Source organism: Syngnathus acus, chromosome 17 (assembly GCF_901709675.1).
Source record: "Syngnathus acus chromosome 17, fSynAcu1.2, whole genome shotgun sequence".
Taxonomy (NCBI): domain Eukaryota; kingdom Metazoa; phylum Chordata; class Actinopteri; order Syngnathiformes; family Syngnathidae; genus Syngnathus; species Syngnathus acus.
The window spans coordinates 10917208-10931007 of record NC_051102.1 but is presented as its reverse complement, the minus strand read 5'-3'; the positions used below and the strand labels follow the sequence as shown (position 1 = coordinate 10931007).

Below are 13800 nucleotides of genomic sequence, written 5' to 3'. Positions count from 1 at the left end.
ATCATTTCTGTTTTTATTGTATCAATACAAAATTGTAAAGTAGTTAAATTATTTAATTGGATAGTTTTCCCCAAATAAGTATTACTCAATAAGCATATATTTATTTAGAGTCATCCTCAGACAAGCTTCCATAGTAGAAGCTATACGTTGCTAATAATGACTGTGGGGCGCAGCTCCTCACAGTATCCCCAATCCAACCCTTAATGCTGAGAGTCAAGCAGGGAGGTACCAGGTTCCATTTTATAGTCTTTTGGTATGACTCGGCCGGGGATCGAACCCACGGCCTCCCAGTCTCAGGGCGGACACTCATACCACAAGGCCACTGAGCTGGTATTTAGTCATAACAATTTGTTAGCCCTTCTTTGATTTCGCCAAGATTGCCAACCCTTTCTTTTTTGTGTGTGTCAGATGTGAGGTTGAAACTGATGAGTCAAACCTGCTGGGACCCAAACCCAGGTGAGTTAGGCCTTGCCCCTCCCTCCCTCCCTCCTTCTCCTCCATCTCCTCCCAGGTGAGTCACGCACAAAGGAAACAAAACAAAAGGTTTCGAGATATCGTCGGCAGGTAAAATGGTCACTTTTATCATGCTGCCATATGATGTGGATAATGATTGCAGTTGTGCATGGCTTGCTTCATCTGCATGGATGTGTTCAGGTCAGCCTGCTGGTAAACAAAGCAAGGCGAGGTGGGGTGTGTGTGTGTGCTTTAGTTGAGGTAAACAGTTGCTAATTGTCATCATGAATATTTCTACTGGCAGTTATATCATTATATGACTATTATTCTTGTCGGCACAATGACCTAGTCCAAGTTTGAAATCGGGCTCAGGCCTTCCTGTGTGGGCTTTTCATGATCTCCGGTGCTTGTGCTTTTCTTTCACTTTGTCATGTGGTCTGAATGAGAATGTTTTTCCATATGTGATGGTGTATCTTGCCTCTTTGCCCAATTGAGCTGAGATGATGTCGCAGCTCACCCTTGACCCTCCCAAAAGGTCCTTACCTTTTGGGAGTGGATGGATGATTGGTAGGATTGTTATGAATGTAGTGTATAAAGAACTTGAGTGTAGCACACATGAACAGTGGCATGACGTTACATCTTAATGCAATACAAGATCTTTGGGGAGGCATGAGAGACGCTAACAAGCAGGAACATGCACAAACAGTGCACAAAAGATTATATTTAGAAAGTCAAACATTGTCTTCGGAATGCCAGCGTGATACTGGACATGTCATTGAGGAAAGTAACAGTAAGGAGCATTAAGACACGTAAAGGAAAATGAATCTGTTTTGCCCAGTTGGAGAAACAAAACAAAACAGATACAATTAATTGTAAATGTATATGAAATACATTTAATTCATGTAATGTTTTTAGATCTATTATGATAAAAGTTTTTATTTTATTTTAAAATACGTACCATTAAACACACATTACATTTTTTTTACAGTAATACTTGGTGTAAAAAGTTTGAGGAGCACTGGAATAAAATATTTAGTTTTCTATGTCAAAAAAATCATAAAACCAATTTATTTTGATAATTGTGAAATGTTTCATTAAAATGTGTTATTGGTTATTTATTTATTATTCACTACTACTCACATTTTGGGAAATCAACCCACAAAAACAATCTCACGACGCGGATGGCTGTGGTGAAATTAGAAATTTCGGAGCTCGTGAACGCCTCCGCAGCTGCAGATGCGTTGCGGGCGGGGTGTGGTGGGTGAACACTTTGGGAAACTTCTGAGAGGCATTCACTTGCCCTAGGTAGGTAGGTCTTTGGATGCCATTGACGGACGGAGGGAGGAACAGCAGCAGTAGCGAGGTGAGACAAATAAACGACATGAACTGCACACAAATAACATATCAGCTGCTCGGAAATGATAGTTTGTGAACACTTCCAATGTGAGCGGTGTGTCTATCTTTCATTTAAAGAATGAAAAATGTCTCCTTTTTTTCTCTTGTAGGAGCCTCACTTTCAGCACGTGATAATTGGGGAAATGTGTGTTTTCATAGTCAACGAGACAGGAAATGTGTATTTTCACAATTAAATCGTCATTATGAAGCACTTCCGGGTGTCTCCAAATTCTGAAACGTACATTTGGAATGATTACAAAGTAGGCCAAGGGCTAACAAAACAAACTGCAACGTCACGTTTTAGTTGCATTTGTTGTCTCGAAAAACAAACGTTATTGTAGCCTCGATGTGATGCTCTTCCTCTGTGTTTGTGTGTAGTGTAACTGTGTTTTACTGCCTCCTAGTGGCTAATGAGCAAACTTTTTAAACAATTCCAATTCTTTACATTTGACTGATTAGGACTGTACCTTTTTCTCAGTAGCGTGCATTCTTGACTGGCCTTAACACTATGAAAGCACTGGCCTACATTTATAACTGAGGTCATTTCAAATGAAAAAGTCCAACTGTGCTCATCAATAACTTCCATCATTTCACACACGTGGAAGCTGTCTTGGTACCATGGTGATGAATCTTCTGTCTTTTGTCACTTTATGGAACTCAGATGGAGCCGTGCGTGATGAAGCCTGAAGCAAAAAAGAAAACCAAGCCCGTGAGATACATAGAAACATTAAGAAATAATCACCGTATTTTAAAAAAAAAAAAAAAAAAATCACACTCCTGAGTAATATTTCTAATAATACAGTATTCTTTGTTGCCTTCACAGACCAAACTGCCTCCCTGGCCTCCCGAGGTACTTCATCCGCCCGCCTGCCCAGTAACCGATTGTTTGGTGAGGTGTAAAAAACCCGACTTTTTGTTTACAGCCTCCAAACGATGCAGAGAAGTCGGACAAGCCCATCCCTGCGGTGCCTCCGCGACCAAAGCACAGCGTGTGTACAAAATAATATTTTTCTGCCCAAAATGTCTTTTGTTTCTTTTTCAATGCCCTTTTTCCAATTATTTTATCATTTGTTTCAACTTCCATGTTCAAGCCGTCACCTCAAAGGTTGATTGTTTGGTTGATAGCAGGTCAGCAAAAGGGGGCACCTGGTTCTTGTAAAAGTGAGAAAATGCGGATTGTGCATGACTGGACTGTAATTCAATAGTTTTTTATATTTTTGTGTGTGTGTGCAGGAACTGAGCCAAACGCAGTATCATTTGAAAAGATTAGCCGTGGATGGTGAGGTAAGATGAATTTATATATGTTTATTCTCTGGGAAATCGATTGAAAAGAACTTTTTTGTCATCTTCAATAAAAAAGTCAATATTTTTTAAAGTGATTTAAACGGTGTCATTTTAGAAATTCGTGTTGAAAACACAATATTTCAAAACATTAGGCATTACACAAAAAACATGATCGTTTCAGTGACAAGTCATTTCATGATTTGGACGTGATTTTCAGGGCCAGAGAAACGTGACACAAAGGGAGACGAAGGAGAACAAAACAGAAACTCCTGTGCCCCCACCGAGACAAGCAAAGCAGGTGAAGTACAGTACTGTCAAAATAAAGCAAAAGTGAATTTAAAATCTGAATTCAGGGGTTTTTTTTTTGCACTCAGGAGAGGAACCAGACAACAAGACACGTTCAAGGCAACAGTGACGACAAGCAAGTACGCCTCTCGTGACGCCATCTCGGTGTTGGCGGGCAACATGAATACTTGATCCACTTCTTTCTTCAGATTTCTGTCAAAAGCGTGCAATCAGATGCGGCCTCTGACATCAAGAAGGTTTGTCACTCCCTGGTTAGATTACATTTTGATTGATTGATTGATTGATTTTAAACATCATTCATTTTCCTCAAATGCAGACAACCAAGTTGCGAAAAAGCCTGAAAGACAAAAAAGCGTCATTCATTGTAAGCAATGTGGGTGCTAATGCTAACAATGCTTCTAATACGTACTAATAGCGCTTACAGGTTCACCTTTTATCGGGGATGGGCAACTGAAATTCATTTGAGGATTTGTCAAATCAAGATCTCACAACACTTGCTATACTAACACTACGTATAAGATTGTGTAAGAAGCGGAGACAAAGGATGGACAAGGATGGATGGGTTCTCTGGCTAAACGGGTTTATAGGAGCGTGCTCACGTGTTCAACACACACCGACAAAACCAGTTTTTGTGACTCACACCGATGTGTTTGCTTCAGAGTCATTTGACTGACGACCAGGACAGAGGTGACGACATTCCGGACAAACACGCCGCATCCGCCAAACCGGTATTTAGCACTGTCCGTCCTTGTGTGCGTGCGTGCGTGTAGGTACTATCTATTTTTCAGAATTACCTTCACTCTAATAAAATGTGTACGTGTTCTTATGTACTTGAGCGTGTGAAACATGACAGCATGTGAATCTTGGCTCGGCAGGGCGTCTTGAAGGGCATGATGAAGCACCTCAAGTCCACACCCAAAGTAGGAGATGCAGCCCGGGCGATGATGGTCGTCATCATAATCATAATGTGCGCAAATGTTGACATTTGTCTTCCTCGAAGGTTGGCGGCGGCGGTGGCAGTGGCGAGGCACTTCTCGATCAGAACAAGGAGGAAGCGTCTCAGGAAAAAGAACGGATGGCCAGTGACAAAGTCAAACAGGACAAAAGTGCAGAATCCAAACAAGTAAGACATGAGGATGATGATGAAATCTGCTTGTCATCATTGTAAGACAAGACATATTCTTTCTATTTTCTTTCATAAAGTTTTCCTATTTTTACCAGAAGAACATGATTCACTGAATTTATGTATCTGTTCATTGATTATTTTGTATCTTTTATTTTGCCTATTACTTACAATTCGATTCTTGTAATAATAATACATATATTTTTCATTAAATTATTTTGTAATCAATTCATATTTTTATAAAAAGTATTTAATTATAATTTCATTATTTAAAAAAATGGTGTTAAATAAAATATGATCCATTTCATTTTTCAGGACTTTGGGGGTCGATTTGCTGGAATGTTCCGGAAACCTCCTTTGGTGGCGGTAACTCCTGTCGGTCGTCTTTTGCTGTGTTTCTCAGTCTTGTTTTATTGATCATCGTCATCCCTTCCATTTCCTTTCTATTTTTTGGGTGAGGTAGGTGGGGAAAATGGACGGCGATTCGGAGGAGAGTGAAGAAGACGAGAAACAATCTTACGCTGGAATTTTCAACGGGGTGTTCAAGAAGAAACCTCCAGAAGAGGCTCAGCTGGATGAGGTCAAACTTCTTCCGAATACCGTGGTGTCTTGACGTACGAGTGACGCTAGCTAACGAGCGAGTTCTTTGTGATTCAAGCCGGCGACTGGCATAAACACCAAAGGACTAACAACTAGCGATTGTGTTCGACTGTAACGTAACAAAATGTGGAAAATGTGAAGCGCTGTCAATGCTTTTTTTTTTTTCCCCCTTCAGGAGGAGCAGCCTGGTCCCCGTGACGACCTGTCAGACAGCAGCGACGATCTGTCCCAGAAGGCCTCCGAGGTAAGGTGCTCTTGTAAGAGCGTCACCATCATTGAAGATGTCACCAACAAGTGTGTAAAATTGCGTTGCAGGAAAAAGGAGGATTTTTCAGCGCAATCCTCCGAAAGACTCCCAAAGAGGTGGCACCCAAGCAGGTCAGCCACTTCAAAATATTCTCTTGAAAGATCTCCAGGGGGATTGTGTCTGTCCGCGGATCCTGTACATGACATTAGTTTGCTTGCTTAGGGTTCATTCCAATTGAGTCAATTGTATTTTTGCTCATAGGATTCTAAAGAGCCCCGCGATGATCTGTCGGGCAGCACAGACAGTCTGTCAGACAATAAGGTGATTTCCCCCCCTGTTTATATAACATAATACAAATTCTCTTTTGTGTTATTTTTATTTTATGAATATAATATTAAGGTTGATTCATGTATAGGTGATGCTGACAAATGTCTTTCAGGAAAAAGCAGGACTATTTGGTGGATTCTTTAAGAAGGCTACCAAAGCGGCTCAGCCTGACCAGGTAAACAATTCAATGACATTTTGGAGTATTTTTATGCAATGTTTTCATCCTTTGATTTGAACTCCTCATAGTGAAAAATTGGTTCTATGATCATGAAGACTCAAATGAAGACGTTATTCTGGTTGAACAATTTGAGCTATTATTACGATTGACTGTACTCAATTCAAGAAGTATTATTGAACTTTTTATTGTGTTTCTGTGTCACTGAACGAGGCTCTGTTCTTGTCACTTGCAGGGTGAGAGCGTGGATAAAAGGTTGTCAGCCAGCGCCGAGGATTTATCTGAGGGCAAACCAGTACGCAATGGAACATTTCAGATTTCCATATCGTGTGTGTGTGTTTGTTTGCGGCCATTGTCAAGACGGTGTGTTTTTTTTGGGGGGGCGCAGGGTCAGGACAAAGATCGAGGGCTCTTTGGCGTCTTCCAAAAAAAGACCCCCAAAGGAGAGAGAGACGCCTCACCGGTGAGTGTTTTTTTTTAACAAATTCTATTTTCATACTTGAGTCAATTGCATGTCCTGGTTTCAGGACGGTGAGGAGGACAATGACAAGGAGGACAAGGGACAGGTGACCACAACGGCAGTGGGTGGGGACAATGCGGCCGAGAAGAGCGTTGCCAAGGTAAGAAACCAAATATTTTAGTTTGAACAATTGATGGCCTTGTGCATCTATGGGTGAAAACCCTAACCCTACTTTTTGGATGTGCATGATGAATTGTTGCTCATTTGAATGATTTAAAAAGAAAAATCTATTTCATCTTTATTGTCATTTAAAATTATTTATTTGACAAATTTTAATCATTCAAGAAAATTACTGCAATAGTTGTTGTGTATGAAGAATGCACATTAGTTTTTTTTAGTATACTGTGCATGTATGTTTTTAATTAGATTTTTTTTATTTTAACCTCAACTAATGTTCGAGGCATTTTTTGTTGTATATATTGTACAGGTATGTACGTTGTGCTTAATTTAAATGTCAGTTTGTTTGATTTAGTCAAAATTTTTTTCGTTGTGTATAAATATTTGATTGTGTTTATTCATTTTTTTTCAGGATAAAAACCTTTTCAGCAACATGTTCAAGAAGCCTCAGAAGCCTGCAGAGGGCGATAAGGTGCCTCCCCCTCCATCCCAAAAATTCTTCTTAGTAAGCCTTTGATCAAAAATACGATCTGAACTATCTCAGGAAGCGGAGGTCAAGAGTGAAGTGACGCCATCCGGAAGCACTGAGAACTTGTCCGAGAATATCCGCAAGGTTTCAAAAAGTCTATTTGTTATTTTTGATCTCTCGTTGTTTGACCCAAAAAAAAAAACATGCCTTTAGGCGAAAAAAGGAGGAGGCCTGGCGGGCATCTTCAAAAGATCCTATAGCAACGACAACCTGCTGGATGAGGTTACCAACACTTAGTACACTCGCAACCATAAGGACACTCAACAAAGGGTCTAGGTTGTTTTTTTTTCCTCTTACGAACACGCGCTTTTCATTCCAGGACAAGGAGAAATCATCAAGTAATGACAATTTAGCAGAAAGCACCACTGTCAAGGTAATATCTTGTATTTTATTTACACAGAACAGTTATGTTTTACTTTACAAACTTATTTGTACGTTTTTGACCCTTCATTTTTTTATGTACACATTTTTGTTTCATTTACTTATTGAAAAGTTTTTCAAGATTGATGTTGATTGTGTTTATTACTGGACATCATTTTTTGCAACTACTTTTTTTTTTAAATTAGGGTTGTATTCATTTAAAAGTAAATGTCCTTCTTTTAACCTTCGCCTCTTGTTTTTTATTTTAACATTTGAAATGACATCAAATCACATTAAGTTAAACTGTTGAATTTTCCATCATTTTTTCAAGTGTTTAATGATTACATTATTTAATTGTATGTAGATTTTTTTTTTTTTTTAAGAATTTGAACACACAGGCTATTTCTGAAATGGTTGAATGTTTACATTTTATTATTTGTATTTATATTTCCATTTTTGTTATTAGATTTTGATTAAAAATAAGTATTTTTTGTCTTTTTTTATTTCAGGAAAAAAGTATTTTCAGTGGTATATTCAAGAAAGCTCCAAAAGCAGCTGACGAGGTGACACTACAGATGATGATTATTTGTATTCATTTTTCCTGTTGTTATTTTTATATGTTGTGGCTATTATTTTTGCTACGCAGGAGTCAAACGGTGATGACAAGAAGAAGCTCTTATCTGACAGCAATGAAAAGTTGACAGAAGAAACTGGACCAAAGGTACAATGTTGACGGATGTCAGACTCTGTGTGTTTTTTCCTACCTGACCCAATATTTGCTTTACAGGAAAAGACGGGAGGTTTGGCAGGAATGTTCAGAAAGTCACCCAAACCGGCGCCACGCTCCATCGCTATCAAGGTAACGTTGTCAGATGATCTACACTTGTTTGTTTGTTTATTTACCAGAAAATGACAAAAATCATCCTCTGCTTCCAGGATCCTCTTAGTGATGACAATCTGGATGAAAGTGCCAAGGTGAGATGACAGAACAAAAATCGGTCCCTCCCTCCAGGCCACGAATAAATTAAACTTGTAAAAAACTCAATACAAATGAAATCATAAATAAATGTGATGTTTTTTTTTTGTTTTTTTTTAAATAGATGGATGACTTGTCAGGAGACGAACTATCAGGCACTACTGTCAATCTTGAAGCTGCAACTGCTAAGGTGAGTATTCAATACACTGTATGCCTTGAGGTATGATTGACACCTGTGTACATTATAGTATACGACGACTGTGTGTTTATGTCGAGCAGGAGAAAAAAGGAGGCTTTGCTGGCATATTCAAGAGAACGCCCAAAACCGCTGACAAACAGGTTAGGCTCTTTTTGAAGTCACATGGGGTTAACAAGCACTAACATGCTGTTAATGCTAGCAGGACAATGAAGACAACAAGGAGGACGCGGCGCCACCCTCGGGTGGCGGACTGAGACGAAGGAGGACCATCAAGAAGAAACGACGAGTGAGCCTTTTGTTTTGCCAAATAGCAAAGCACAAAATGTCTTCTCTCACTTGACCGTCATGTCACTCTGGTCCATCCTCCAGGTTGTATCTTTCAGAGTCAAGACGACCCTTCCCAAGATGACAAAACGCAACACATCATCGCAGGTAACACCAAATGTCATAGCAATGTCTAAGACCCACACAAAAGTCTCCAAAATGAATTGCGGGATGATGGATTTGCCAGGGGGCCATACAGCCCAAACGGATGGACTTTTGACTTTTCTTCTTCCTTGTCTTGCGGCCCAGGAAAAGATACCCATCATTGAGGAGAGCATGGAGATGGAGGAGATGATGCCAGCACAGGTTAGTTGCTTCTTTCCTCCTCCTTAATGCTATGAACCGAGCGAAATCTTTGGTAAGATGGAGCTTGGTAGGCTGTGTGAAGCTAATAAGCTTAGTGTACGTAAATCTTTCAGCAGAGCACAGTGGAGGTCCAGCCAGTGGAAATGGCAGCATACCCAATCGAAGGAAACCCTCTGGACTCTGAGGAGGTGTGTTTGACCGCCGTCAGTGTTCCCATCATCACATGAGGTCAAAGTTGAGTGTCACGTTGTTGCTTTTTTTCTTGCAGGAGAATGACGGCCTGATGGACTGGTGGAAAAATGTTGAAGGCAAGTGCAACGTCTGACACGTTTGATCTGAAAGCTTTTCCCAGTCTCATGTGGTTGGTCTTGACTTCCTGTCTCTACAGGTTGGGCCGAGTGGAACAATTTCCAAGAAGATGAGGAGGAAATGTATGCACACGCTTTCGTTTTACGCTTCGGGTTTGGACGGACGGACGGACGGATGTTGATCCCAGAGTGGATGCATAGATTGATGTTGAATGAATGGGTGGATAGGTGATACAATAATGGATGGGCTAGTGGTAAAAAGGGCATTTGGTATGCAGTATTGATTGTAATGCCGGCGTACCTAATGATTGAAACATTCCTTTACGTCCGTCCGTGCGTGCAGGGCAATGGAGGAGGCGGCCGACCGTGTCTACATGGCAGCGCGACTCTTTGTGCGCCTTTTCAACCAGCGGGGGGCATCCTTGCAACACTGCATCCTTGAGCTGCTGGCCCTGGCCGACGCCGCCGACTACTTCCACAAAAAGACCATATCGGCAGCCGTCGGCGGAGGCGTGGCCAGCGTGGCCGGCAGCCTGACCACCATCACGGGGCTCATCCTGGCGCCGTTCACCTTTGGCGCCTCCATCATTGTCACGGCGGTAGGCATCGGCGTGGCCACGGCGGGCAGCATCACCTCGGCCACGGCCAACATTACAGACGCGGTCCACTCCAACATGGACCGCAAGAAGGTGGAGAAGATGATCCAGGACTACCAGGAGCAGATTAAAGACATTCGCGAGTGTATGGAATTTGTGCAGGAGGGCATCGATACTCTGCAGGAGTGGGACTTTGAGAAGTACACGCAGAGTACCGCTAAGAAGGCCTTGAACCACAACATCAAACATGTGGTGAAGGAAGGCGGCCGGGCTGGCAAGGCCCTCATGATAAACACCGACAAGCTCATTAGCACTGTTCAGGTGCTGGGTGCGGGGGCTGGAGCAGCCAAGGCTGCCCAAGCCATTAGCGTCACCACAGGGGTCATGTCGGCACTCTTCCTGGCCCTTGACGTCTTCTTCCTCGCCAAGGACTCCCATGAGCTGCGCAAAGGTGCCAAGACCAAATTCGCATCCAAGATCAGGGACGTGTGCAAGGAGCTACAGGACGGCCTCCTGGAGCTCAACAAGGTCAAGACGCAGCTGCAGAAGACCATGGACGGCATCGAGGTGGAGGAGTATGAGGAGATCCAGGAGGTGGAGGAGGAGGTGGACGACGACGACGACGACGACTTGGAGTCGGATCCAAAGAAGCTGGCAGAACTGGAGCAAGAGCTGGACCTCATGGAGGAAAAACTTGACAAAAAGATTGAAGAGGGCAAAATCACAGCAAAGGAAGGGGATTCTAAGAAGACCAAGGAAGAAATGACAAAAAAGGACAAAGTTGACAAGGAGACAGAGAACCGAATGGCAGCTTGGAAGGAGAAGCAGGAGAAAGAAGCAGCGTCGCTTAAAAAAGTAGAGGAGAAGCCCAAAACGAAGGACAGCAAAAAGACAGAACGGGAGGGAAGCCACCGAGTTGAGGGGAAAGACGTGCCGGGAAGAACAGACACAAAGGGCGGAGAAGATGAGGGGAAAGAATCGCTGGGCAAAATGGAGGGCTCCAAAAGGAAGCCACAACATCAGCAAAGTCACAGTGGGACTCCAGAAGGAAGAGTGGATGTCGTCGCCCAGCGGGCCGGTCAGGAGAGAGGAAGCAGTGGACAAAGCAAAATGACTGATGACATTCAAGCAAAGGATTGGAGGACAGAAACTACAGCAAGTCGTGATGGATGGGACACTCACGGTAGAAGCAATGAACGGAGGGGCTCGCACCGGAGTCAAGAATCCAGCCGGATGGACGAGAGGACGTCTGCCAGCCAGAGGAGGGCGGAGGAAGACAAAAAACAAATGAGCCGAATAGAGAGCGCCCGCAAGAAGTTCCAGACAGGCCACGAAGAGCATGGAGGTAGTAGCTCAGAGAGTCACAGAAGAGCGAGTGACAAGACAGGGACTGACCAGGAGAGGAGAGGAAGTGATCACAGGAGGAGAGCAAGTGACAGAGAGCAGAAACACAGTCATCGAGGTTCTCGGCATCCCAGTGTCCTGCCCGATGATGGCTATTTAGATATTTAGCAGAATTTCTCACATGACCTTAAAGCATAGCCCTACGCAAGACTTTGGTGTTGTAGTCGTAGTCCAAGTCCACCTCTCTTTTGGAGTCAGTGGAAAATAATTCTGTATATTACAGCAAACGTCTGAAGCTATACATACTACTCTTGTCCAGGTCATTTAGGTCTGTTTGTTCAAGCAAGATCTACTGTAGGTATTTGTGGTCATGAAGTCCTGACTGAATTTAGAGCCAGACCTTGATGTTTTGCTCATCGTTTTAAGGACAAAGTCCAATGCTAGACTGGAGCAAGTCGTCAACCTTTGTGATCATATTTTGATTTTTGACATAGGTCCAGGTTTAAAGCACGGTCTTGGTCTTTTGGTCCTCATATTCTAGCCAGTGGTTTGAGGAGCCAAACCAAGATTTTGGGCTCTAAAACCATAGCAAGAAGGCCCTGGTGCTTTAGTCGAGGCGAGGTCTTTTAGCCAATGTTGTGAACAGAATTTGTTTTCATCTTTTTGGGATAGTTACACGATTACACTATATTATTTTAACGTACCAAATTTGTCACTGACATTTTAATAATTGAATGTTCACTGGTGTTGGTTTTCTTACTGAACAAATAAATTATTTTATGTGCCAAAATTGACACAGATGTCTTTTTAACATATAGAGGTTTTTAAACTATTGTCTCCTGTTTTAAATTATATTTAATGTGTAGATGAGGTTTCTAAACTATTGTAACACATTTTCTCTTGTATGTTTTTGAAGAGTGTAAATTCATTAAATACATACCTTTCAATGTCTGCATTACTTGTGTCGGCTGGCATAGCAGCAACGCTGTCTGTCACTCACTCATGAATCTTCGCGAACGAACCTGAAGATGGCGGTGTACCTCATGGAGTGTCCGTGTGACGTCACAGGTCAACCAGCCAATCAGAAGGTGGGGGTGAGGGCGGGTGTGGCGCTTTTCGCTTTCAGTTAAACTTTGGCCATGATTTTGCCCTAATGAACTGGCCTGTGATTCGGTACACCTAAAAATGGCGGTGTACCTAATGGAGTGTCCAAGTGACGTCACAGATCAAACAGCCAATCAGAAAGTGGGGGTGAGGGCGGGTGTGGCACTTTTCACTTAAACCAGGGGTGTCGACCTCCAGTCCTCGAGGGGCCGCGTTCCAATATGTTTTCCAAGTTACCCTCGTTAAACGCACCTGCGTGAAAAGTTTTTGGTCATTTTCACTTCTGCAGGAGCTAAAACTTTTCACGCAGGTGCACTTAACGAGGTAATCACACGGACACTCCATTAGGTACACCGCCATTTTCAAGTGTACCTAATAACAGGCCACTTTATTAGGGAAATATCATGGTCAAAGGTCACAGGTGTCAAGCTCTAGTTCTCGGGGCCGCGTTCCAATATGTTTTGCAAGTTACCCTCGTTAAGTGCACCTGCGTGAAAACTTTTAGCCACTTTCACGTTCTGCAGGAGCTAAAAGTTTTCACGCAGGTGCACTTAACGAGGTCATCACACGGACACTCCATTAGGTACACCGCCATTTTCAAGTGTACCTAATAACAGGCCACTTTATTAGGGAAATATCATGGTAAAAGGTCACAGGTGTCAAGCTCTAGTTCTCGGGGCCGCGTTCCAATATGTTTTGCAAGTTACCCTCGTTAAGTGCACCTGCGTGAAAACTTTTAGCCACTTTCACGTTCTGCAGGAGCTAAAAGTTTTCACGCAGGTGCACTTAACGAGGGAATCACACGGACACTCCATTAGGTACACCGCCATTTTCAAGTGGACCTAATAACAGGCCACTTTATTAGGGAAATATCATGGTCAAAGGTCACAGGTGTCAAGCTCTAGTTCTCGGGGCCGCGTTCCAATATGTTTTGCAAGTCACCCTCGTTAAGTGCACCTGCGTGAAAACTTTTAGCCACTTTCACGTTCTGCAGGAGCTAAAAGTTTTCACGCAGGTGCACTTAACGAGGTCATCACACGGACACTCCATTAGGTACACCGCCATTTTCAAGTGGACCTAATAACAGGCCACTTTATTAGGGAAATATCATGGTCAAAGGTCACAGGTGTCAAGCTCTAGTTCTCGGGGCCGCGTTCCAATATGTTTTGCAAGTTACCCTCGTTAAGTGCACCTGCGTGAAAACTTT

The 13800-nt window shown here is 42.6% G+C and overlaps 1 protein-coding gene across 7 annotated transcripts; it reads left to right on the top strand.

The window, feature by feature from the left end:
* Positions 1-1713: 1713 nt before the first annotated feature.
* On the top strand, positions 1714-12436 carry LOC119137029. Of its 7 annotated transcripts, none has more exons than XM_037275979.1 (38): positions 1714-1816; positions 2510-2557; positions 2672-2698; positions 2772-2837; positions 3082-3132; positions 3350-3430; positions 3507-3557; positions 3627-3674; positions 3755-3811; positions 4098-4166; positions 4314-4358; positions 4439-4561; positions 4877-4927; positions 5025-5142; positions 5335-5405; positions 5477-5539; positions 5670-5729; positions 5848-5910; positions 6146-6205; positions 6299-6373; positions 6438-6530; positions 6960-7019; positions 7092-7160; positions 7230-7298; positions 7396-7449; positions 7946-8011; positions 8083-8157; positions 8224-8295; positions 8373-8411; positions 8537-8602; positions 8692-8751; positions 8811-8897; positions 8981-9043; positions 9185-9241; positions 9358-9429; positions 9510-9549; positions 9630-9672; positions 9893-12436. In XM_037275979.1, exons 1-38 carry the CDS (start codon positions 1775-1777, stop codon positions 11655-11657), a joined length of 4119 nt encoding a protein of 1372 aa, XP_037131874.1. In that variant the 5' UTR covers positions 1714-1774; the 3' UTR covers positions 11658-12436. The 7 variants fall into 7 exon arrangements, with proteins under 7 accessions (XP_037131874.1, XP_037131875.1, XP_037131873.1 ...); XM_037275980.1 differs by having other exon boundaries at positions 1715-1816; positions 3755-3802; positions 9355-9429; XM_037275978.1 differs by having other exon boundaries at positions 1715-1816; positions 5025-5141; positions 5337-5405; positions 9355-9429.
* Positions 12437-13800: the final 1364 nt, after the last annotated feature.